Source organism: Balaenoptera acutorostrata, chromosome X (genome assembly GCF_949987535.1).
Source record: "Balaenoptera acutorostrata chromosome X, mBalAcu1.1, whole genome shotgun sequence".
Taxonomy (NCBI): domain Eukaryota; kingdom Metazoa; phylum Chordata; class Mammalia; order Artiodactyla; family Balaenopteridae; genus Balaenoptera; species Balaenoptera acutorostrata.
Window position 1 is genome coordinate 42,632,243 of NC_080085.1, and position 25,184 is coordinate 42,657,426.

Consider the following 25,184-nt stretch of genomic DNA (forward strand, 5'->3'; position numbering starts at 1 on the left):
CCCGAGGGCACGAATGGATGCTGCTATTGACAGACTGACAGCGTGAATGGGGGCCGGAGGTCTGATGAGACAGTGGTCGTGGTGACTGATTTGAGTCGGGTGACTGCCTGAGCAAGCTGTATGTGGAGGTAATCCACCTGGGGAGTCACGGCCTGCTTGGGGTTAAAATGTGGTGACGGACTGACGGCGGTAATTGGGGGTCTGACAGGACGGAGAATCCCCCCGTGCAGCTGGCTGACAACGTGATTGGCTGACAGCGTGACAGACAGACCGGCTTACAGGCAGGGCCTCCAACAACCTCAGCTGCCGCCGCCGCCGCCCAGACGCACTCTGGGAAAGCGCCGGCGAGCACCCGCCTTCGGGACCGACACGGGTGGCGGGGAGGGGTCCGGTCACGGCTAGCCGGTTGGTCCGCGCGGGCGTTGCTCGAGGCGCGGCGCGGCCAATAGGCTGCGCGTTCTCGGCCACGCCCGCGCGAGCTCTCTTCTCGCGAGGCCGGTTAGGCCCGAATGTCGTTAGCCGTGGGGAAAGATGGCGGAAAATTTAAAAGGTGAAGCAGTGGCGGCAGCGACGCGGGCCTGCTGGCCGGGCCGGGTGGGCTGGAGGGGTGGCGTCGCTGGCTCGGGGCCCCGGCGTCCGAGGCCACGGGGTCGGGAGCCGGAAGCTCGGCGCCGAAAGGCTGGAGCTCGAGGCGCGCGGGCCTGGCGCGCGGGGCTGGGCGGGGCTGAGGGGAGGGGGCGCGTGCCTCGGAACGCGGCGGGCACGGGGCTAAGTGGGGACACGGGAGGGGCGCGCGCGCCGCAGGTCGCGACCGGACGGCGCGCGCACGCGCGGGGGTTTGTCTGGGAGGCCGCGCCCGCGCGCGGGAAAATTGGCCGCCGGTGACCGTTACCCTCTTGGTGTCCACGCGAGACGCCGGAAGGGGAGGGGAGGGAAGGGGACGGACCTCCTTTTCGGAGTTAGGGGACGGGGACTCTTCTGGGGGAGGGTATTTCCTCGCAGCGTGGTGGGGGAGGGGTTTGCGGCAGAGAGGGCTCGCCCAGGAAGAGGGGAAGGGGGCTTCCCTAATGGGAGAGCTGGACTCCCCCCATGCGCGGGGAAGGAGGGGTGACTCAGTGTGTTGGGGAAGGTGGGCCCCTCTGGGTGAGGGAAGCTGCGGGGAGGATGGGTTCCACAAGTGTGAGGGGGAGCTCTGAGGGTAGGAGAGTCCATCTGTGGTCAGTGCGGAGACAGCAGCTGATGTGAGTTGGGACCACGTTAGCGGGGCTTCAACAGCAAGTTAAGGGTTTGAAAGGAAGAGGCATCACAGGGAAAGGAAGGCGTGGGTACAGGCCGAGTCTCCACTAGGCCTGCCTAAGTGGAGGGGGGGAAATGCACACGTAATAATTTTGCAAAACTCTTGTACATTTGTAGGTTGACATCTAGAGTATTTCATCATGAGTTTAAATGTTTGGTTTTTGTAATGGAAGGTAGAAAATATTAAACATTTTTAAAAGATGAAACAGGATGAGGACTGACTGACTATATTTGGAATAAGGGTTTTGTGAAATGATTTGATAAAATGGCTTCTAAAGCACAGTAGTTAAGAATATGCCTTGAACCAAAAGAAGCCTTTTTAAATAAAAAAATGTGTGTCCTGAAAACTTTTGGTAGCCCCCCAAAACATTCCAGGTATATTTAAAATAATTACTGTAACTAACCTATATTGTTCTGTCTGTTCTTGAATTCAGAGCACACCACTTTGGGCCAGCTTTACCCTTCACAGAAATGTGGATGAGACAGAGAAAATCAAAATGCAGCGTGAAAAAATATACCTTGTGGGTTTAAAGCACCTACACTAATCATTTGGGGAAGCTTCCTGTAATCTAATACCACTCCACAATCTCTTATTCATAATTCTGAAATCCAAAAAGCCCTGAAAACTTAAATTTGGTATCATTCAGTGGTAAAACTAGGCTATATGGAGGGACTGTTCAGTGCCACTATCTTGCAGCTTTATTTCGCCTATTTTTGTGAAAATTCAGACTTTTGCTACAGAACTATTAATGTATTTGATTATGGCTTGATGTCCCTGACCACAGTAGGGGTGTGTTAGGGAATGTATGGGATATACCTAGAACTGCACTTGTAAAATCCAAAAAAGAAATTTGGATTCCAAAACATCTGGCCCCAGGAGCTTCAGATAAAGGATTATGGACCAGTCTTTCTAGTTACGCCTTTGTTTGGTGCCCTGGAGGTTTTAATCCCATCCCTACCCACACCCCTTGGGGAAATGCACCCTACTGAGATGGAGGGGGTTGTTCTCTTTCTTTTGCAAAGTGGGGAGAAGGATGATTAGGTCCTGAACTTCAGGCAGGTTTGCAGGCAGTTTAAGGAATGGTATAGAGGGAGCTGGAAGCTCTGGGAATAGATTCCTTTAGGACAATCCATGCAGCAGATCCCACTTGGAAGTCTTCTGCCCCAGGGAAAGCCTTGGACAGTGAGCATTGGGGTAGATGGGAGTGGCATGTTTTTGTTGTAGAGGGGTCTTAGCATTAGGAAGGCCTGTGGATTAAATTTCACTGACTCTGAGGTAGTCCTTTGGAAGTCCCAGGGAGGATTTGGGGTCCTCTTTGACCCCTGGCCTTGCCAGGATGCACAGCAATAGTTCCTTCTGGCCCCCTTTGTTCTAGGCTGCAGTGTGTGTTGCAAGTCTTCTTGGAATCAGCTACAGGACCTGTGCCGCCTGGCCAAACTCTCCTGCCCTGCCCTTGGCATCTCCAAGAGGAATCTCTATGACTTTGAAGTCGAGTACCTGTGCGATTACAAAAAGATCCGCGTGAGTCTGGGGTGACCATGGCCGGGGCAGGGGTGACTCAAGGAAGCTGGCTTCCTGCCCCCTTACCCCCAATTACCCACATCTGTTTCCAAAAGCAATTTTCTCTGATCTTAAAAAAATAGGATTAGTAGGCCCTCTTATCATCTCCATTTTACAGGTGGGAAAACTAAGTGGCTTTCTGAGAGGGGCAGGAGCCAGAATGAATCCCCAGATAAATCTCTCCTCCCACCTCCCTAGGAATACAAACCAATTGCAAAGATTGAGATGTTGAGCCCAGGAGTGGAGATAATGACAGCTAATGGTTTTGAGCACTTTCGTGCCAGGCACTTCCTTTCAGAAACTCATTTAATCCCGCCAACAACATTGTAAAATGGGAACTGTTGTTGTTGCCAGAGGAGGTAATGGCAGGATAGTTAAGAGAGCAGCCTGGAGCCAGCATGCTTGGGTTCAGATTCTGGCTCTGTAACCCCGAGATACTTACCCAAATTCTCTGTACTTAATTTTCCTCATCTATAAAATGGGTATAATTAGTAGTATCTACCTCATATAGAGTTATGAGGGTTAGATTAGTTAATAATACATGTAAGGGGCTTCCCTGGTGGCGCAGTGGTTGAGAATCTGCCTGCCAATGCAGGGGACACGGGTTCAAGCCCTGGTCTGGGAAGATCCCACATGCCACGGAGCAACTAGGCCCGTGAGCCACAACTACTGAGCCTGTGCGTCTGGAGCCTGTGCTCCGCAACAAGAGAGGCCGCAATAGTGAGAGGCCCGCGCACCGCGATGAAGAGTGGCCCCCGCTTGCCGCAACTAGAGAAAGCCCTCACACAGAAACGAAGACCCAACACAGCCAAAAATAAATAAATAAATAAATAAATATTTTTTTAAAAAAATAATAATAATACATGTAAGTTGCTTAGAACAGTACCTGCTACATAATGAATGCTAGAAAAATGTCAGCTTTTTTTTTTCTTATTCACAGATGAAGAAACAGGCCCAGCGAGGTTAAATAACTGCCTAAGTTTACACTGCTAGGGATCAGCAGATTCAGGATTTGTCTAGTTGTAGAATCTGTGTAGTTAAACTCTATCCTATAGCTGCCGCTCAGCAAGAAAAGATCCCTCTGGCTGCTGTGTGGAGAACAGACTGTAGGGGCAAGGGTGGAAGCAGGGGGACAGGTGAGGCTGCTGCTGCACTCCAGGTGAGCAATGACGGTGGTGACAGTGACAGAGGTTTGAAGTGTAGGATTCTGGATGTAGCTTGAAGGCGGGGCTGACAGGATTTCCTGAGAGTGGATGTGGGGAGTGTGAGAAAAAGGAGTCAAGAATGACTTCGAGAGCTGGGTTGAACAGCTAGCAGGAGGGAATATGTTTGGGAGATTAAATTAAAAGTTGGGATTTAGACAGATAGTAAGTGGGAGCAAGGGATTTGAACCCAGTGAGCCTCACTCTAGAGCCCATGCTTTTTAACCACTACACAGAGTCATTCCAGGAAACGGGGGGAACAGTTTGGGTGTTGTCCACAGGCGTTGGGATGGAAGTCTCACGAGGGCTGGCCCAAGGGTCTCATCTGTCACTTGCAGTGACCCCATCCCTCCCCACCCCACCCCCAGGAACAGGAGTATTACCTGGTAAAATGGCGTGGGTACCCAGACTCAGAGAGCACCTGGGAGCCACGGCAGAATCTCAAGTGTGTGCGCATTCTCAAGCAGTTTCACAAGGACTTGGAAAGGGAGCTGCTCCGGCGGCACCACCGGTCAAAGCCACCCCGGCACCTGGACCCAAGCCTGGCCAACTACCTGGTGCAGAAGGCCAAGCAGAGGCGGGCGCTCCGGCGCTGGGAGCAGGAGCTCAACGCCAAGCGCAGCCACCTGGGACGCATCACCGTGGAGAACGAGGTGGACCTGGACGGCCCCCCGCGGGCCTTCGTGTACATCAACGAGTACCGTGTCGGTGAGGGCATCACCCTCAACCAGGTGGCCGTGGGCTGCGAGTGCCAAGACTGTTTGTGGGCACCTGCTGGAGGCTGTTGCCCTGGGGCGTCGCTGCACAAGTTTGCCTACAATGACCAGGGCCAGGTGCGCCTGCGAGCCGGGCTGCCCATCTACGAGTGCAACTCCCGCTGCCGCTGTGGCTATGACTGCCCCAACCGCGTGGTACAGAAGGGCATCCGCTATGACCTCTGCATCTTCCGCACAGATGATGGACGCGGCTGGGGTGTCCGCACGCTGGAGAAGATCCGCAAGAACAGCTTCGTCATGGAGTACGTGGGAGAGGTAGGGAGACGGGGCTGGGCGGGTGTGCGCAGCTCTCCCCACGTGTGTTCCCACCGTGCGCGCCCAGCTCTCCCCACTGTGTGCCTGCAGCTTCCCTGCTTTCCCTGTGGGAAAAGTGTTGAGGGGGTGAACCTGAGTGTGAGGGGGACATCCTGGCAGGGGCGAGTATCCCAAGCTGGTAAAGGCACGTTGAAATACCTCCAGACTGGGTTGACTTCATAAGGGTACCTAGCAAAGAGGAAAGTGGGAACTGAAATCCAGGCAGCGTTCCTTTTAACAGGCCGTGTGGTCTGCACAGGATTGCGTCACCTGAAAAGGCACTTCCTCTTCTCATTTCACGAGGGTCCAGCTTATCACCAAGCAGTATCTACCCGGAAGGAGCACCTTTTACTAATCTGCACAAAAGGAACACAGTCTGGAGTAGGATGTAGACATGCCTTGGGGAGGTTGGCTACCTCCTCCTTTAGCCGTGCAGGACACTGGGGAAAGGCGGGCTGTGTCCAGCAGGCTAGCCGCTGGACCAGACAAGCCCCACATCTTAATGGCTTTGCACGCTATAAGTCTGTTTGCTCCTCCAGTGTGGGCATTTAGGTCATATCCTTCCACACGACGGCGTGGCCACCTAGGTTCTTTCCCTCTTGTGCCTTTGCCATGCCTTAGAGTCGCCTCTGATCCTCAGCATTGCCTGGCAAGTGGGCTGGGGGGTGCAGAAGGGGAGATTTCTCAGGGGCCAGGCCCAGACGCGGTGCACATCATGTCTGCCCGCACGTACTGGCTGGAACCGAGTCACTGGCCTTACCTCAGTGCAAAGCAGCTGTCAAGTGTGATTCAGCCATATGCCCAAGTGGAAAACAAAAAGGGATTTGGGTGAATAACTAGCAAGTATCTGCAACAGCAAGTGTCATCTTCTAAGGTGGGACATGGTGGGCATTTGGAGTGGGGCAGTTCTTTGTTACGTAGGACCATCTCATGCATTGGGGAACATTTAACATCCCTGGACCTTGACCATTTAAATCCATGAGTGTGCCTTGTCACGATGACAACCCCAAACACCTCCGTATTTCTGTGGGTCTCTTAAGGGTGTGACATGGCTGGGAAGTGACAGAATTGGCCTAAGGGACGCACACCAGAGGATGTGCACACTGTAGTGATAACACTGATGAAGAGGAGAGGCTCCTGCTCTGAGGAACTATAAAGTAGAGAGGGTCATAGCCCCTGGGGCTGGGGGCGGGGCAGAGGCTGTCTAGAAGCAGAGCAGTCCACACTGCAGAGGATCCTGACAGTCTGGACAAGGAGATGTCCACACCCCAGATAAGCCTGGTGGTCGGGTGGAGGAAACGTCCACAGGTTGAAGGACCTGACAGTCTAGAGGAAGGAGGAGGTGGCCACAGCCCAGAGGGTTCCTGACAGTCTAGAGAAGGGGGGTCCTGACAATCTGTAGGAAGAGGTGTCCACGTCCCAGAGTGACCTGAGGAAGAGAGCAGGCTCTCCAAAGGACCCTGGCGGTCTGACTTAGGAAGTGTCCACACCCACACTGCCCTGACACTCAGGAAAATGAAGTGTCCTCACTCCAGAGGGATAGTGATAGTCTGAAGGAGCTCAGGTCTACACTTAAGAGACTCTGACAGCCTGGAGGAAGTGTACACACCCTCAGTGCCCTGACACTCTGGTGGAGATGTCCAGACCTTAGAGGGACAGTGACAGTGTGGAAGAGATGTCACACCCCAGAGCTATGTTAGCAGTGCAGGGGATGAGGTGGCCACACCCACAGGAGTCAGCAGTCCTAGAGGAAGTCCAGAGCAGGGGTATCCCTAGCTTCACTGCACTGACAGTCTTTGGAGGAGCTGTCAACAGCACAGGAGAATCCTGACAGGCGAGGAGGAGGAAGAGTCTTCAGCTCACTGGCACCCCAAGGTCCCCTGGGCCCAATACTTTCCCACCATTCTTCCTTAGTGTCCTTACTCCTCCACGCTGTAAACATGGCGGTTTCTGGGCACCCTGCGGTGCTGTCCTACTGGGTGTTATGTAATCAAGGGCATATCCCCAACCCGTTCACCACACTGTCCTCCTCCAATCTGGACCCCCATTCACTCTCCACCTCTGCACTGACAGTCCCTCCACGTGAGCTGCCCTTCCACGTTCTGTCAGAACATCCCCAACCCTCACCCAGCAGAGAACACAGCCTGTTTCATCAATTCTGAAACATGCACTTTCTTCATATTTTAACAACTCTGAAATGAAAGTGAGTCTCGCTTTAGTTTAATTAAATGATGGTATATCATCATTTAATTAGCAGCAGTTTTTCCTTTCTTGGGAAAGGGTGCACAAAATCAGGGAGCCTGTTAGATTTTGACAAGCTACAGTACTCATAACCACTCCTAACAAAAAAACAAACAGAAACCCCTCTCACATCTCTGATCTTGTTGGATTTTGACAACAGCCCCTATCAGGTTGGGATGATTGTCATTGTCATCTCCATTCGACAGATGAGAAAACTGAGGCCCAGAGAGGTATAGTAAAGTGCTCAGAGTCACCAAGCTAGTAAAGTGGGTAAAAAAGGCCCAAATGTCTAAAATTGGTATGCTGCCAAACCTGGTGGAGTGTTTTTTGGATTTGGGAGGGGGGTTTGGCTGAGGAAACAGGGGCAGGGAGAGAACATTCAGGATCCCATATCCGGGGCGGGGCAGAGCAGCAACTGGACTCCGAGTCTTCTGGTTCCCATTCCCATCAAAACCCTTTCCCAGCTGCCAGCTTCTAGCCCATCTGTCTTCCCCAGTCACTCCGGAGAACTGCTGGGGAGCAGGGACATGGACTGATTTGTTCTCAAGTTTTCAGGGTGGACTACCCCTTACAGAGTGGGACTGAAAAGAAGACAGAAGGAACCGTTTGTGCCCTGCAGGGTTTTCAGTGTGACTCACTCCTGGGGAGACTGGGGGAGCAGGTAGGGGCAGAACAGGCAGGAAGATGGAGACTGGGGAGGAGGTGGGCATTCCCTCTGGTTGGGGAGGGGCCCAAAGGGAAAAGCTGGCCCAGACACCACCCAGTATGCTCATGAGCCCAGGAGAGGCTGTCCTTTGATCCCAGGCTTCTGAAGGTAGCGGTGGGTGGGGATTGGGAGCTTCAGGAAGGCTGCACAGAGAAGTGACATCTTTTGGAGCTGATGTCACAAGGAAGAGTATGTGTTCTCTGGGAGGTAGAGGGAGACTGACCTTGACGTACTCTTCCTCAAAATGCTTCTGTGGCTCCTGTTTTGTCCCTCAGGAGAGTCCCCACTTTTCAATCTGGTCGAAGCCCTTGTGTGATCTGCAGTTTGCTTTAGATGGTGTATCTCTTTTCCGCTGCCCCTCAAACTCTAAGCACTGTGGGTGTCTGCGTCCATCTATATTACCAGATTGTGACCCACAAGGGCCAGACTGGGCCTGGTCTCTGTGACTTCCCCACCAAATTGACCCCTGAGGGCCAGGACCAAGCCTGGTTCCTGTGTCTCCCCCACCCAACTGTAACCCCTGAGTACTGGGACCAGGCACAGGGTAGGCCTCATGAAAATCCACTGAATGAATGAGTGAAAAAACAAACAAACAAAAATTGGGGGTATGGGGGAGCCAGGTTCCTCAAGGAACGGAGCTGGAGTATGGGGCAGCGAGCAGTGTGGCCTGAGGGATAGGCCTTGGTCTTCTAAGGGGGTTTTTGATCGGCATTCAGCACAGAGCAGAGGCTGGAGGTGATGGTGGAGGAGGCAGGGAGGAGGCTAGAGAAAACGGAGGCTGGTCAAGACCGGAAGTAGGAAGAGCAAGGTCACTGGCTGGCGTGAGGATGAGCAAGGAAGGAGGCCCGGGTGGGTCTCGGGCTTACGCCCAGTGTGGCAGGAGGGTGGTGGTGGGCAGTGGGTCTCTGATGAAGGGAGAAGGAAGGAATAAGGGGTGTGGCGAGAAGAGAGTGCCTGAGTTGCCTATAGGACCACTGCTGGACAGAGGTCAGGTCTCCGAGCTAGAAAGCAGGATACAAATAACGGGCATCTGCTGCGTGTCTGCTGTGTACTGTGCTGGCACTTGTGTCTGAGGGCCGGGCAGAAACCCGGGAGTGGAGAACGAGGCTGGCCCTGTTCTAGGGGCACCCAGGCTGAGGAGGGGGCAATCTTGGCTACCGTGGGACCCCTCCCAGAGGCATGGGCCCAGAAGAGGGGACATGAGGGATGGAGAGGAGGGATGGGGTGTGGCAGGGGCTGGGGTGAGGAATCCATCACCAGCACTTGGGAGGCAAGGACAGGCTGGGCTAGGATAATGGTCCAGTTACTAGGACAGATGGGAACCCATCTGGGGAGGAGGAGATGCCTACTGCTGTCTTAAATACCAGTGGTTGGCAGTGCGCGGTGTCAGGGCTGAGCGAGGTGTTCTGCTCTGTGCTCTGGTCCCCTTTCTTTCCTCTTCCATCTCTGAGTTTTTGGCCTTGGTCTCTTTTTTGTGATCTCAGACTACTTGGGGTCTTGGGCCTTTTTTCTGGACCTGGATCTTTTGCATTAAGATTCTGTCTGTGTTTCTAACTCTCTGCCTCTAGCTCTCTCTTCTGAGTCCCTTTCTCATTCATTCAGTCTCCCTTTTCCCAGGCCTCTCTCTTCAGCTTACACTCCGTGTTGCTTTTGCTGTCTGCACCACCCTGCACTGGCTCGGTTCTCTAGTGCTGGGTCCTGCAGTGCCTCAGGCTCTCTCGCCCTGGATCAGTCAGCCTCTCTCACCCCCACTCTCCCCACCCCTCTCTGTTGAGCACTGGGTCTTTTTCTTCCTCGCCCTTGATCTGGGTCCCCTCACTATGTCCTACTATGGGTCTCTCACTATGGGGACCTCTGTCTGTCACTCCTGGACCTTGTGGCCACCCTCCGCCTCCCGTTGAGACTCCCTGTGCCCTCCAGAGGCCTGAGAAGGGCTGACACACCCTGTGTGGCACTGCCTCGCATGTGTCCACGCCGTCCAGCCCCGCTGAGCCAGCCGCAGGGTGCGGGTGCCTCCTTACTCCCTTGTTCTCCTCCAGGGGGGCCACGCTAGGGGGTCGGGAGCTGTGCTGGCTTTCCTGAACCTTCTTGGCCAACCTCCCCTCCCCCGTGGCCTTCTCCTCAGATCATTACCTCAGAGGAGGCAGAGCGGCGGGGCCAGATCTACGACCGCCAGGGCGCCACCTACCTCTTCGACCTGGACTACGTGGAGGATGTGTACACCGTGGACGCCGCCTATTACGGCAACATCTCCCATTTTGTCAACCACAGTGTGGGTACCCCGCAGGCGGGCGGGGGGTCGGGAGGAGCAGGCTGGGGCCCCTCCTCACCCTCCCACTGTTCTTTTTTGCCCAGTGTGACCCCAACCTCCAGGTGTACAACGTCTTCATAGACAACCTTGATGAGCGGCTGCCCCGCATCGCTTTCTTTGCCACAAGAACCATCCGGGCAGGCGAGGAGCTTACCTTCGATTACAACATGCAAGGTGGGGGTGGCAGGGGACCGCGGGCAGGGACACACGATGACGTGGGGCACAAGGACCCCTCCCCAAGGAGCTTTAAGATGCTCTTACTCCCAGTCTCATATCTGGACTCCTGGACTCCTGCCTACCCTTTGGGGGTCCCTTCATTCCCAGCCACTGGACCCCAATTCTGAGACCCTCATACCACCTTCTCCCAGGGCTCCTGGGGGAGGATGTTTGGCTCAAGAGTTATGACACTCCTCCTGACTCCAATCTTGTCTGAATTTCCCCAGTCCCCCAACCCTCCCCGCTCCTAACCCCCTTTGGCCTTCCTCATTCTAAGCCTCTGGACACCCTTGTGGCCTCCAACCAGTCCCCTTCTTGACCAACTAGCCACCTCTGAGACACTCGAGGGGGGATCTTTGGCAGGAGAGTTCAGATGCCCCTCTGGATGCCCAGGTGACCCTCCATTCCTGACCCCTGCCTGACACAACCCTCTTGGTTGCCCCTGACAACTCCCTGACCCCCCCCAAGAACCCCCAATCCCTGGCTATCTTCCTAATACCTGAACACCCCTCTAGTGCTAAGCCCTGGCCCTTGCCTGAAACCACCAACCCATGACCCATTCCTGACCCAGATCTCAGACCTGCTCCCAGCCCCTAAGATCCCTGGGTCCCGTGGTAAAAAGGGCAGTGGGACAACTTCATCTAGGCCTTCTATCTAACAAGTACCCCCCCACCCCTGGCTATGACTCCACAGTGGACCCCGTGGACATGGAGAGCACCCGCATGGACTCCAACTTTGGCCTGGCCGGGCTCCCCGGCTCCCCCAAGAAGCGGGTCCGTATTGAATGCAAGTGTGGGACTGAATCCTGCCGCAAATACCTCTTCTAGCCCTTTGAAGTCTGAGGCCAGACTGACCATGGGGGCCTAAATATGCCTACCCCACCCACCCACTGCTGCCCTCCTGTCGAGGAACGACTGCCAGGGCCTCCTGCCTGCCTCCGCCTGCCCCCACCTGCCCCATGCTCGGGGCTGTGGGGCCATGGGGAGGACAGACTCCAGGAGTCCCCTCTCCCTGTCCCAGCCCCATCCGTGGGTTGCACTTACCCCTGCCCACCTTCGGAATTGATTTTTCAGCACCAGGACTTTCTGCAGTTGGGATTCATTGCCTAGCAAGGAGGTCCAAGGGCTGAGCCCCAGTGCAGACCCAGAATAGAAAGACGTTTGTTTTTGCACCTGCTTCTGCCTGGAGCTTGAAGGGTCTGCTGCAGGTCCTCTCCCCACTGCCCCAAGGGTGTGGGGAAGCAGCCCCAGGACAGGCTGATACCAGAGCCCAGGGTTCCCAGCCCACTCGTCTCCCCTACCACAGAAACGTGCTAGTGAAAGAAAGGGGGTCTCCAAGGCTGGGGTCTGAAGCTGGTTCCTGCTCATGCTTGCATGCTCCTAGTGTCGGCCTAAGAGCCGTAGGGTCTCTCTTTAAGGGCTATGCGTCTGAGACGTGGACACCCACATGCCACTGGAAGGACAGTGGATGCCCATGGCCCGCTGGCCAGTGAAAGGCAGTCCAGACTTTCCCAGCCCTTAAGGTGGGCTGGGACTGAGCTCTGCCTTTGGGAGTACATAGAAGGTGCCCAGGGCTCTCAGGAGCTCAAAGGGTGCTGGGAGCTCTAACCTGGGGTGCAACGACTGCTGGGAGTACCCAGAGCTGGAACTGAGACCTGGCTAGGCTGTAGATAGCACTTAGGACAAAATGTGCATTGATGGGGTGCTGATGAGGTGCCAGGCACTGGGCAGAGCACCTGGTCCACGTGGATTGTCTCAGGGAAGCCTTGGAAACTATGGAGGTGGATCCCAGGAACGGGCCCATGTGGCCGAAGGCAAAGCACAGGCCAAGAATGGGGGTGGGGATGGCTTACCCACGAGGGTGTGGTGAGGCGAGGGGAGCCTCTGCTGCCTCCCAGCCCTGGCCCTTTGTGCTCACCTTGGGTCCAATGGTCTCAAAAGTTACCTGCCCATAAATGTACAAAAGGCGAAGGCTCTGATGGCTGCCTCGCCCCTTGCTTCCCCTGTGAGGTCTTCTCTAAGAAGCCTTCCCTGACTACCTATGCGTAGAGTGTCCCTACGTGAGACTGTGCCCTGCCACCAGATGCCACATCTGTGTGTCCGTTTGTATGTCCGTCTGTGTGTCCGTGCTCCCCACCCCAGACTGACCTTCAGGCATGGACTGAATCTGATTCTCCTCTTGTATATCCCTCAGCCCTACCCAGCCTGGGATGGGCATCAATAAAACAAATTATTGACTGAACAAACCAAGGTGTGGGGATTGAAGACCTTGTGTAGGTGGGGGTTGGGGACATGAGAGGCTGGGAGCCGGGGGGCGCCCAGGAACGCGGTCCTGCAACCTCAGCCATTTGACTAACACTCCCCACAGTGCACCACTTGCACCGTCGTCTACATAACATCCTAACCTAAAATAAGCTTGCTTTATACTTAAATTTTATAATGCACTGAAAAGCAAACTAAATCCATTGCTGTTTAAATGGACAAACCATGATCACTGGCCATAAACAAAACCCAGAGAAATAAATACAGTGGCGATACAGAAATATGACACAATTCTAGCTGGATCCTCCCTGCTCTTCAAAGTTTTGAGCCCAAAGCCTGCCTACTACATTCAAAGAGAGAAGTTTGTGTGTGCTGGGGGAAGGTTTTTCTGCAAATATTTATTGAGCACCTATATGTGCCAAGGTATAAAGCAGATCACAACGAGATGGTGTTTCAAGTATATGTCCTTGTTTTTATCATCCCTCAACCTGAACGTGAGCCAGTGCCCTTTGGTTTTGCTCAGAGACCGCACATGCTGTGACACAGATACCCAAATATTTCAAAGACCTCACACACAGGTGACAGAATCCTCAACAGCTCAGAGACCTCAGGGCAACTAGGGCATGGGCCTCCAAACAGCTCATAGACCTTATACCCTGGATATTGACCCCAAACCTCAGGGACCTCACACCCTGGGACATACATCTCCCTACAGCCCAGCGATCTCATACCTGGACACAAACCCCACATCACTGAGGCTGCACTGAAGCCAGGGGACACAGACTTCCAAAGAACTCTGAGACCTCAGATGCTGCCTCATGCCCTGCATCGGATTCGTGGGATAGAGATGCACAAACATCTCAAATACCTCACAATCTGGAATACTGCTCCCCAAGCTATTTGGAACCTTCACACCCTGATCATCGAGTCCCAAACTGCCCAGAGGCCTCACAGCCTCAGATAACCCCCCCAAAACAGCTGAGATGTGACACCCCGGACATGGACTGCCCAAACACCCGAGAGACTTCATACTCTGAACACAGATCCCTAAGTTATTCCAAAACCTCATACCTTAGACATGGACCCCCAAGTTGCTGAGACACCCTGGAACACAGAGCACTAAACACCCCAGAGGCCTTGCTACCTAGAACACAGTGCCGCAAACAACTCAGACTCAAGTCTCGGACACATACCCCAAAGAGCTTAGAGATCTCAGAGCCCAGAAACAGACGCAGTTCAGAGAATTCCGACCCTGGGAAACAGATCTATACGTGGCTCAGAGACCTCACACCTTCTGACACAGACCCCTAAACAGTTCAGAGTCAGGGCATCCTAGGAAAGACTACCAAGCATTTCAGAGACCTCACACTTTGCAACCCACATACCCAAAGAGTTCAGAGACCTGAAAATCTGACTACAGGCCCCCACAAAGCTCAGAGACTTCACAGCTGGGGATAAAGATCCACCAACTTCTTGGAGAACTTACAAACTTGGGTAAAGACGGAGAAACGGTTCAGAGACCTCAAACCCTCTTCTCAGACCACCAGACAGCTCAGAGACCTCACAACACGAACATGATGCTAGACAGCACCAAAATCACATCCGCTGGGACACGGGACCTAAACCAGCTCAGCAACCTCGCACTCCCGACAGATTCCTGTTCAGAGATGTCACGTACTGAACACAGATTTCCCCCAAATAGCTCAGAGCCTTCAAACACTGAGGCAGATCCCCAAACAGCTCAAAGGCCTCACATTCTACTTCACAGAAGAGCTCAGAGATCTGAAAATCTGGACATGGATCCTTTACACAGCTTCTAGACTTCAGGTCCTGTGATACAGACCCCAGATAACTCTGAGGTCACACGTCCTGGACACAGACCCCAAACAGCTTAGAAACCTCACATCCTAGGCTAACATCCCCAGCAATAAACACAGACCTCCAAATGACTGAGAAATAGCACACCTTGGACTCAGACCTCAAAACCACTCAGGGAACTTGCACTTTGTACCCGTATCCAGAAAGATTTCAGATACCTGACCTTTATGGACACAGATCACCAAACAGCCCAGAAACCTCACAAACCTGGGCAAAGTCTGCCACAAATGGCAGAGAGACCTCATAACTGGGACACAGACCCACAACAGCTTGGGGACCTTGCATCATGGAGGCACAAAAACGGCTCAGACACAGCATATCCTGGCTACGTGTGCCCACACACAAGCACCTCACATTCTGGGACAGAAACCCCCAAAGAGTTCATTAACCTCATAACCTGGAAAGTAGACCCACAAACAGGCCAGAGACCTCACATGTCAGACATACAACACCAAAATGCTCAGAGTTAACAAACCTTACACCTAGGAGACAGACCCCTACACAGCTCAGAAACATAACAACCTGGACACGGACCCCCAAACACCCAAGAGACATCATAAACTGGTGACAGAACCCCAAACTGCTCAGAGACCTCAAACCCTGGAAACAGACCCCCTAGTAAGTCAGAGGCCTCACATCCTGGGACAGAGACTCCCCCAACAGGAGCTACCTCACCCTTGGAAACATACCCCAACGGTTAGGGACCTCAATATCAAGGGATACAGAGATCAGAGATCTCACACTCTGGGACACAGAGGTCTGAAACAGTAGAAAGACCTCAGCAGAAAGACCTCAAACTCTGGAAGCAGATCCTGAAACTGCCCCGAAAAATCACACCCAAAGACAAAACCCCCAACATCAGAGAGAGCTCACTCCCTGGGACATGGGCTCAAAACGGATCAGAGGGGTGACACCCAAACAGTTCAGCCACCTCACCCCTGAAAAGAGAGACTTCTAAGGAGTTCAGAGACATCATCCTCTGCACAGAGACCACCACAGAGTTGAGAGATTTCACACACCGAATAAAGACCTCCAAATAGCTCAGAAAACTCACTAACCGGCACCCACCCGCCCCATGCCCCATTAAAAGCTCAGAGAACTTGACCCTGGAACAAACCTCTAATGAGTCGGATAGCTCACACCCTGGGACTGAGGCCTCCTGAAAAGAAGACTTCACATCTGAAAATATGTCCCAAACAGGTCAAGGAACTCTCCAACCAAAAGAGCTCAGGGACCACAGACTCTAGGACAGTCACCCAAACAGCTCAGTGAACTCACCCCTGGAATGTAGACCAGAAGAAGCTCAGAACCCCCAAATCCAGGATTCAGAAATCCTTCTGAGACTTAGGATATAGACCCTAAAGTATAATTCAAAGAAAATATGCTGGATGCAGAACATTGAATAACTCAAGAGACCTCAAATCGTGAGACATACACACCCAAACAGATCAGGAAACTCACGCCCTGGGACACACACACACACACACACACAAACAGCTCAGAGAATTCAAATTCTAGGAAATCATGCCCCGAAAGAACAGACCTCACATCCTGTGACATACTCACAAAAAGATCAAAAACCACACAGGCTGAGATATACACTCACAAACGTTTCAGAGAAACAGCATCCAGGGACATATAACCACAAACAGATCACAGACCTCAATCCCTGCAACATTTGTACATAAAAATACAGACACGTCGCATGCCGGGATACATGCCAACAAACAGATCAGAGCATTCATATCCTGGGAACTACACCAAAGAATGGACGGACCGGGGACTCACACCCACAAAGAGACCAGAGACTCAAATCCTGGGACACAAACCCAAAACACCTCTGAGACCTCACATGCTGGGACAAAGAAAGACAGGTCAAAACCGTGTGACCTGGGACACAGAGTCCCAAACAGGTGAGACACCACACACTGTTGACGGACATACAAAAACAGACCCTCACATCCTGAGACACACCACCACTAGGGATCAGGTATCTCACGTCTTGAAGTACACCCACAAACAAATGTGACAGCCGGGGACAGGGACCCCCACATAGATCAGAGACTTCACACCCTTGGACATACACCCACAGACAGGTAATAGACCTTGCAAGCTGGAAATACACACAGAACTAGATGAAAGACCTCTCATCCTGGGACATAGACCCTAAAAGAGGTCAGAGAACTTGTGTCTTGGGACATATGCCCACAATCACAACAGAGACCTCAGACCCTAAGACACAAAACATCAGACAGAGAGCATACACCACGGAATGTACACCCACAAAGGGATCAGGTACTGCCCACCCTGGGACATACATCAAAAAAGACCAAAGAGAGGCACATTCCAGGAAATATACTTTAAAATCCTGGGAAACAGCAAAATGTACACGCAAAGTGGAGAGAGACACACATTCTGGAATACTCACCCACAAAGAGATTAGAGACCTCAAACACTGGGACATTTGCCCACAAGCAGATCAGAGGTCACACAACCTGGGACACATACCAACAAACAGTTTGGGATTTCACATCCTGGAACAAACAGCAAGAAACAAATCAGAGACCTCAAAAGCTTGACAATACACATGAAGATATCAGGACTATCACATACTGGGACATATAGCGACAAAATGTTCACAGACCTCACATGCTGGGAAATACACACAGAAACAGATCAGAGGGAATCCCCTGGCAGTCCAGTGGTTAGGACTCGGCACTTTCACTGCCGGGGCCCAGGTTCGATCCCCGGTTGGGGAACTAAGATCCCGCAAGCTGCGTAGCGTGGCCAAAAAAATAAAAATAAAAATAAAAGAAAGAAAGAAAGAAAGAAACAGATCAGAAACCTCGCATCCTAGGACACACACCCTCAAATAGATCACAGACATGAAATCCTGCAAAACACCCACAAACCATTTACAAACCTTGCATCCTGGAACATACAACAAATCAGAGACCTCACATCCGGTGACTACACACAAAGAGAATACAGATAACACATCCTCAGACAGACACCCAGAAGCATATCAGTGACCTGAGGTTCTGGGAAGACAACGGCAAACAGATCAGAGGCCTCACATCAGCAAAATAAACACACAAAGTGGAGAGAGACACACATTCTGGAATACTCCTCCACAAACAGCTCCCCCCAAAAATCACATATTGGGAAATACACCCACAAACACCTCAGAGACTTCACATCCTTGGACATTCACCAACAGATCAGACACATCAAAACCTACAAATCGGGGCTTCCCTGGTGGCGCAGTGGTTGAGAATCTGCCTGCCAATGCAGGGGACACGGGTTCGAGCCCTGGTCTGGGAAGATCCCACATGCCGCGGAGCGGCTGGGCCCGTGAGCCACAATTACTGAGCCTGCGCGTCTGGAGCCTGTGTTCTGCAACAAGAGAGGCCGCGACAGTGAGAGGCCCGCGCACCGCGATGAAGAGTGGCCCTCCCTTGCCACAACTGGAGAAAGCCCTCGCACAGAAACGAAGACCCAACACAGCCATAAATAAATAAATAAATAATTAAAAAAAAAAAAAAACCTACAAATCGCACGTGGAAATCAGTCCTCATATATAGGGGAATAGACCCACAAATAGATCAGAGGGCTCAAGTCCTGGGATGTACATTGACAAAAAGATTAGAGACCTCACAGCCTAGATACAAAACAAACAAAGACTTCAAAGCCTGCAACATCCATCCACAATCAAGTTAGATACTCCATGAGCTGAAAAATACACCCAGAAAATACACCAGATGGCAGACGGGACATCTTGTGGCATAGCCCACAAACAGGTCAGAGGATCCAAGCATTGTAACTTCAAATCTCTCTCTCTGACCTCACATCATCTGCCATCACATCACCTTTTGTGACTTTACTTATGTCGCCACATAGCCCTCCCTGTCTCGACATACACAGTCACTTGGTCTTCTCTGATCCTGAAGGTTCTGCCTCTCTCATATAAAGATTATACTGTGACTATACTGGACCCTCCTAAGTAATCCAGGATAACTGCCCCAATCTCAGGATGCTTACTAATACATATCTGCCAAGTCCCCTTTTCCAGGTAAGACAACACATTAACAAGTTCCAGGAATGGGGTGAGGACATATTTGATGATCCATTACTTGAGCAAACAGAATATGCATGCACAAACAAAAAGAAACCTCACATCCTGGGACATACATCCATGAAGTGCTCAAAAAATTCACATCTGGAGCCACTCACCTCCAAAGAAATCAGAGACCTTCCGCCCAGGGACATACATGCAAAAGAGGAGAGAGCCGCACATTCTGGAACGTTCACCAAATAATGCTTAGAGTCCTCACACTTTGAGAATTAAACTCACAAAGGCATAAGAGAATGCACTCTCTGGGACACACACCCCCGACGAGAAGAGGGACCCAACATGCTGGGATATACACCCACAAAGAGATCAAGGATCCACATTCTAGGACCCCCAAATAGACTAGACCTCTGACTCTGGGACATACACACACAAAGATCAGAAAAAAAGCCCACATTCTCTGACAGATACACACAAACAGATCAGGGACCTCACAAACTGGGACATACAACCCCAAATAGAACAGACCTCATATACCCTTTTACAAACACACCCAAGGAGATGATACACTCACATGTGACATACACGCACAAACAGATCAAAGACCCGATCTGAGAAATACAACCCAAACCACACCAGAGACCTCCAATCCTGCAACATGAACTGACAAACAGGTTACAGACCTCACATGCTGGTAATGCACCCAGATAAATACAGACACCGGAAATCTTGGGGCACACAGACTCAAGGAGATCGGAGAACTCAGATCCTGGGATACACACCCACAAACAGAGATCCTCCCAGAAACAAGTGCACGGAAATAAACCCAGAAGCACATCGGAGAGCTGTCAACGTGGGACATGCACCCACAAACAGATCAGAGGCCCACATCCTGAAATACGCACCCAGAACGAGCTTAGAAATCTCACATCCTGGAATATATCTATCTCTACCTCTATCGATCTATCTATCTATATCTATATCAATACTGATATACATAGACTTTAATAGGTAAGAATTTCACTTCACAGCATATATGTCAACAAACAAGTAAAAAGTGCTTAAAATATCCCCATAAGACATCAGACATCTTACAACCTGGAATAAATACCCACAAACAGCTCAGAGACCTCACACTCTGGGATGTACATTCACAAAACATCAGAGACCTCACATCCTGTGACATGCATTGAGAAACAGATCAGATAACTCACCTCCTGGGAAAACACCCTCAGACACATCAGAGACCTCATGTCCTTGTTCATTCCCCAGTGAAAAGATCAGACACTTCAGGGACTTCCCTGGTGGCACAGTGGTTAAGAATCCGCCTGCCAGTGCAGGGGACACAGGTTCGAGCCCTGGTCCAGGAAGATCCCACATGCCGCAGAGCAACTAAGCCCGTTCATCACAACTACTGAGCCTGCGCTCTAGAGCCCGCGAGCCACAACTACTGAAGCCCGCGCACCTAGAGCCCGTGCTCCACAACAAGAGAAACCACCGCAATGAGAAGCCCACGCACCACAACAAAGAGTAGCCCCTGCTCACCACAACGAGCGAAAGGCCGTGCACAGCAACGAAGACCAGCACAGCCAAAAAAAACAAAAGGATCAGATACTTCACACTATCAGACAAGAGACAAGTACCCACAAACAGATGAGGGAATTCCCATCATGGCATATACACCTGGCTTCACTCACCAGCAAACATACCAGAGACCTCACACCATGAGAATGAGACAAACAAACAGATCAGGAAGCCTCATATCATGGGACATAGACCTAGAAACAGATCTGGGGTTTCAAGCAAAGGGAAATGTACCCACAAAGAGCTCAGAATCCTTACACCCTGAGCATGCACACCTCAACAGTTCAGAGAACTCACATCCTGGGACCTGTACACAAACTCAGATCAGAGACCTTCTCTCCTAGGACATATGTCCCAAAACAGCTGGGCCCACAAATTCTGGGACACACAACATCAAAGAGATCAGAGACCTCACACCCTGGTTCAAACACCCACACACAAATCAGAGACCTCCCAACCAGCAGACACAAACCAACAGATGGTGGAGTTCACATCCTAGAATGTGCACTGACAACCAGATAGAGACATCACAACCTGGGACATTGTGTTCGTCTCCTTCCTTCCTCCCTCCTTTCCTCCCTCCCTTCCTCCCTTCCCTCTTTCTTTCTTTCCCTCTTTCTCTCTCTCTCTCTCTCCCCTCCCTTCCTTCCCTTCCTTCCTTTCTTCTTTCTGAAAAGAAGGCCACATTTATTCCATTTCTTTTTTTTTTAATTTTTTTTTTGGCTGCACTATGAGGCTTGTGGGATCTTAGTTCCCCGACCAGGGATTGAACCCGGGCCCTCGACAGTGAAAGCGTGGAGTCCTAACCACTGGACCACCAGGGAATTCCCTATTCCATTTCTTGAAGGTGCAGGCCTTTTATCTCCTCAGGACTTGGTGCTGTAAAAAATCACCACAACCTTATTGTCATAAAACAACACAAATATGTTATCTTACATTTCTGCAGATCAGAAGACTGGCAAGGAGTCTTGCAAGGTAAAAGTCAAGGTGTCAGCAGAGCTGGCCTCCTTCTGGAGTTCCTAAGGGAGAATCCAGTTCCTACAGGCCGCCTGCATTCCCGAGCTCATGGCCCCTTCCTCCGTCTTCAAAGTCAGCAGTGTTTCATCTTCAAATGTCTCTCTCTTTGTATTCATCTATGTCTATCTCCATCTCTCTTTGATCTCTGCTTATGTCATCACGTCACCTTTTCTGACTCCACTTCTGTCACTACATTGTGTTCTCTGACTCTTGCCTTCATGCTTCCCTCATATAAGGACACTTGTGATTACACTGGGCCTATCCAGGTAATCTGGGATAACCTCCTCATCTCAGGATGCTTAACTTAATCATACCTGCAAAGTCCCCTTTTCCGTGTAAATTAACATAATCATAGTTTCCAGGGATTAGGAAGTGGACCTCTTGGTGGGGGGCTGTTATTCAGACACCAAAGACATACATGCACATACAGCTCACAGACCTCACGTTCTGAGTCATACACTTCCAAATAGATGAGACACCTCCCACCCTGTCATATTCCTCCAAAAAGAACAGAGAGACACACATTTTGGAACACATACCCCAAAATGCTCAGAGTCCTCAATCACTTGGAATTAAACTCACCATCTGGGACATACACACACAAATTGCAGAGAGAAACACACTCTTAGACATAAACCCACAAACAGCAGCAAACTGAACAGACCTCACACCTTGGATAAACCCACACAAAGAGATCAGGAACTCACATACTGTGATAAACACTCACAAACAGATCAGAGACCTCACAACCTGAGATAGATACCCACAAACAAATCAGAGATCTCAAATCCTGCAATATATACCCACCATCAAGTCAGAGACCTCATATGCTAGGAAAAAAAAGAACCAGAAACCAATCATAGACCTGAGATCTTACAACATACGCCCATTAAAAGGTCAGAGAGCTTGTATTTTGGGACATCCTCCCAAACAGGTCAGAGGTTTCAAAACAAGGGAAATGACCCACCGAGAGCTCAGTAACCTCACAGCCTGGACATAAACACCTTCAGATCAGATAAGTATATAGATATAGACATAGATATAGATATATAGACACAGATTCACACATATATCAGCAAACAAACCGGAAATCTCATAAGCTTGGAAGTATCCTCCCAAATTTCAGAGATCTGACAACCTGGAACATGCACACCCCAAGAGCTCAGAGAACTCATATCCTTGGGATGAACATTCATAAAGAGTTCAGAGACCGGACACTTTCTAGGACAAGCCAAAAGCGAATGGACTAGAGAACTCAGATCCTGGGAGAACACCCTCAGACAGGTTGGAGACTTCACACTCTGGTTCACTGGCCAGTGAACACATCAGACATTTCACACCATCAGATGCTACCCACAAACAGATCAAGGCATTCACATCCTGGGAATAGACCAATAAAGGGATTACAGACCTCACCAGCCGGACATGCAGCCACAAACAGATCAGAGACCTCCAACAAATAGCTCAGAGGCCTCACACCATGTGATATACACCATCAAACAGATCAGGGAGCTGAAATCCTGGGATATGCATCCACACACAGATTAGAGACCTCACAACCTGCACATGAAGTCACAAAAAGACCACAGACTTCAAACTCTGCAACGCATACCCACAAATAGATCAGAAACCTCAAGCCCTGGGTCATATATAACAAACAGATCAGAAAGTTCACATCCTGGGATATATTCCACAATGTTGAGGTCATAGGTACCTGAGACCCACAAATGGATCAGAGACCTCAAGTCCTGCAACCCACAATCACAATCAAGTCAGAGATCTTTCAGGATAGGAAAACACCAGAAGCAGATCAGAGACCTCACATACTGGAATGTGCTCCCCAAATCAGCTCAGACACCTCACATCCTAGGACACGCACACACAAAAAATGTGTGGAGACCTCACATTCTGAGACATATCCCCACAAACAGCTACAAGACCACAAGTTCTGGGACACACACCCTCAAACATTCAAAAACCTCTCAACATGGTTCATACACCCGCACACAGATCAGAGACCTCCCACCATCAGACACACACTCACAAACAGATCATGGAGTTCACATCCTGGCATGTGCACCGACAACCAGATAGAGACATCACAACCCAGCACACTGTTCATTTCCTATCGCTGTTGTAACAAGTCACAATCTTAGTGTCATAAAACAACACCAATTCATTACCTTACGTTTCCATAAGTCAGAAGCCAAAAAATGGGTTGTGGGCAGAGCTTCATTGCTCCTGGAGGCTCTCGGGGAGAATCTGTTTCCTCGCCTTTTCCAGTACCTGAAGCTGCCTGCGTCTCTTAGCTCGTGGCCCCTTCCTCCAACTTTAAAGCCAGCAGCGTTTCATCTTCAAATCTCTCTCTCTGATCTCTATTTCTGTCGTCACATCTGCTTCTCTGACTGACCGCTCTGTCTCTCTCCTATAAGCACCCTTGTGATGGCACTGTGCTCACCTGGAAAATTCAGGATAATCTCCTCCATCTCAAGATGATTACTTAATCACATCTACAAAGGACTTTTTAACTTGTTCCAGAGATTAGGACATGGACAGCTTTCAGGGACCTTTATTCCACCAACCCCAGATATACTTCCACAAGCAATTAAAAACACCCCATCCTAGATGTATGCGCATAAGTAGCTCAAAGACCTCACATTCCGTGCCATACAATTCCAAGGAGGTCAGACACCTCCCAACCTTGGCCATACATCCAAAAAAGGAGTGAGGCACACGTTCTGTGTCACCTACCCACAAACAGGGTAGGGACGTCATAAACTGGTACATATAACCACAAATAGAAGACATCTCACATCCTTGACAAACACACACAAAGAGATCAGAAACAAATACTGAGATAGAAAGGCGAAAACAGAACAGACACCTCATCTGAGAAATGCACCCACACACAGAAGAGAGACCTTGCATCCCGAGACATACACCCACAAACAGATCAGAGATCTCAAGTCCTGCAACACACACCCACAATCAAAGAAGAGACCTCACATTCTAGGAAAAACACCTCGAGGCTGACTGTATACCTGACATTTTCACAGAACACCCAGAAAGAGTTCCGAGGGTTCGTGTCTTGGGACACAGACCCACAGAAAGATCAGAGACCTCAAGCCATGTGAAATACAGCTGTAATGAGCTTCAAACCTCACACCTGGATATACACCCCGAAACAGATCAGAGACTGCTCATTCTGGTATGTATATATGCATATACATATGTATTTATATATATGTATATGTATATATGTGTATCTATATATGTATATACATACATCACCAAATGAATCAGAAATCTCCTATTTCAGAAACACCTGTGAAACATCCAAGACCTACCAACCTAGACATAACTCAAAGACATCTCAGAGACCTCATATACATACACACAAAGTCAGTGCAGACAGACTTAGAGAACAAACTTATGGTTACCAGGGGGGAAGGGTGGGGGGGTGGGATAGTTAGTGAGTGTGGGACTGACATGTACACACTGCTATATTTAAAATGGATAACCAACAAGGACCTACTGTATAGCACAGGGAACTCTGCTCAGTATTATGGAACAACCTAAATGGGAAAAGAATTTGGAAAAGAATAGGTACATATATATGTATAACTGAATCACTTTGCTATACATCTGAAACTAACACAACACTGTTCATCAACTATACTCCAATATAAAAGAAAAAGTTAAAAAAAAGTCAGTGCAGAGACCTCATATCCTGGGACATGCACTCACAAACAGACCAGAGCCCGCATGT

At 50.6% G+C, this 25,184-nt stretch overlaps 1 protein-coding gene across 1 annotated transcript; it reads left to right on the top strand.

Moving 5' to 3' along the window:
• The first annotated feature begins 343 nt into the window (after positions 1-343).
• On the top strand, positions 344-12,839 carry SUV39H1 (SUV39H1 histone lysine methyltransferase). Its single transcript, XM_007180299.3, has 6 exons — positions 344-550; positions 2,673-2,818; positions 4,428-5,090; positions 10,202-10,348; positions 10,432-10,561; positions 11,297-12,839. The coding sequence occupies exons 1-6, from the start codon at positions 532-534 to the stop codon at positions 11,428-11,430; spliced, it is 1,239 nt and encodes a 412-aa protein (XP_007180361.2). The 5' UTR covers positions 344-531; the 3' UTR covers positions 11,431-12,839.
• Positions 12,840-25,184: the final 12,345 nt, after the last annotated feature.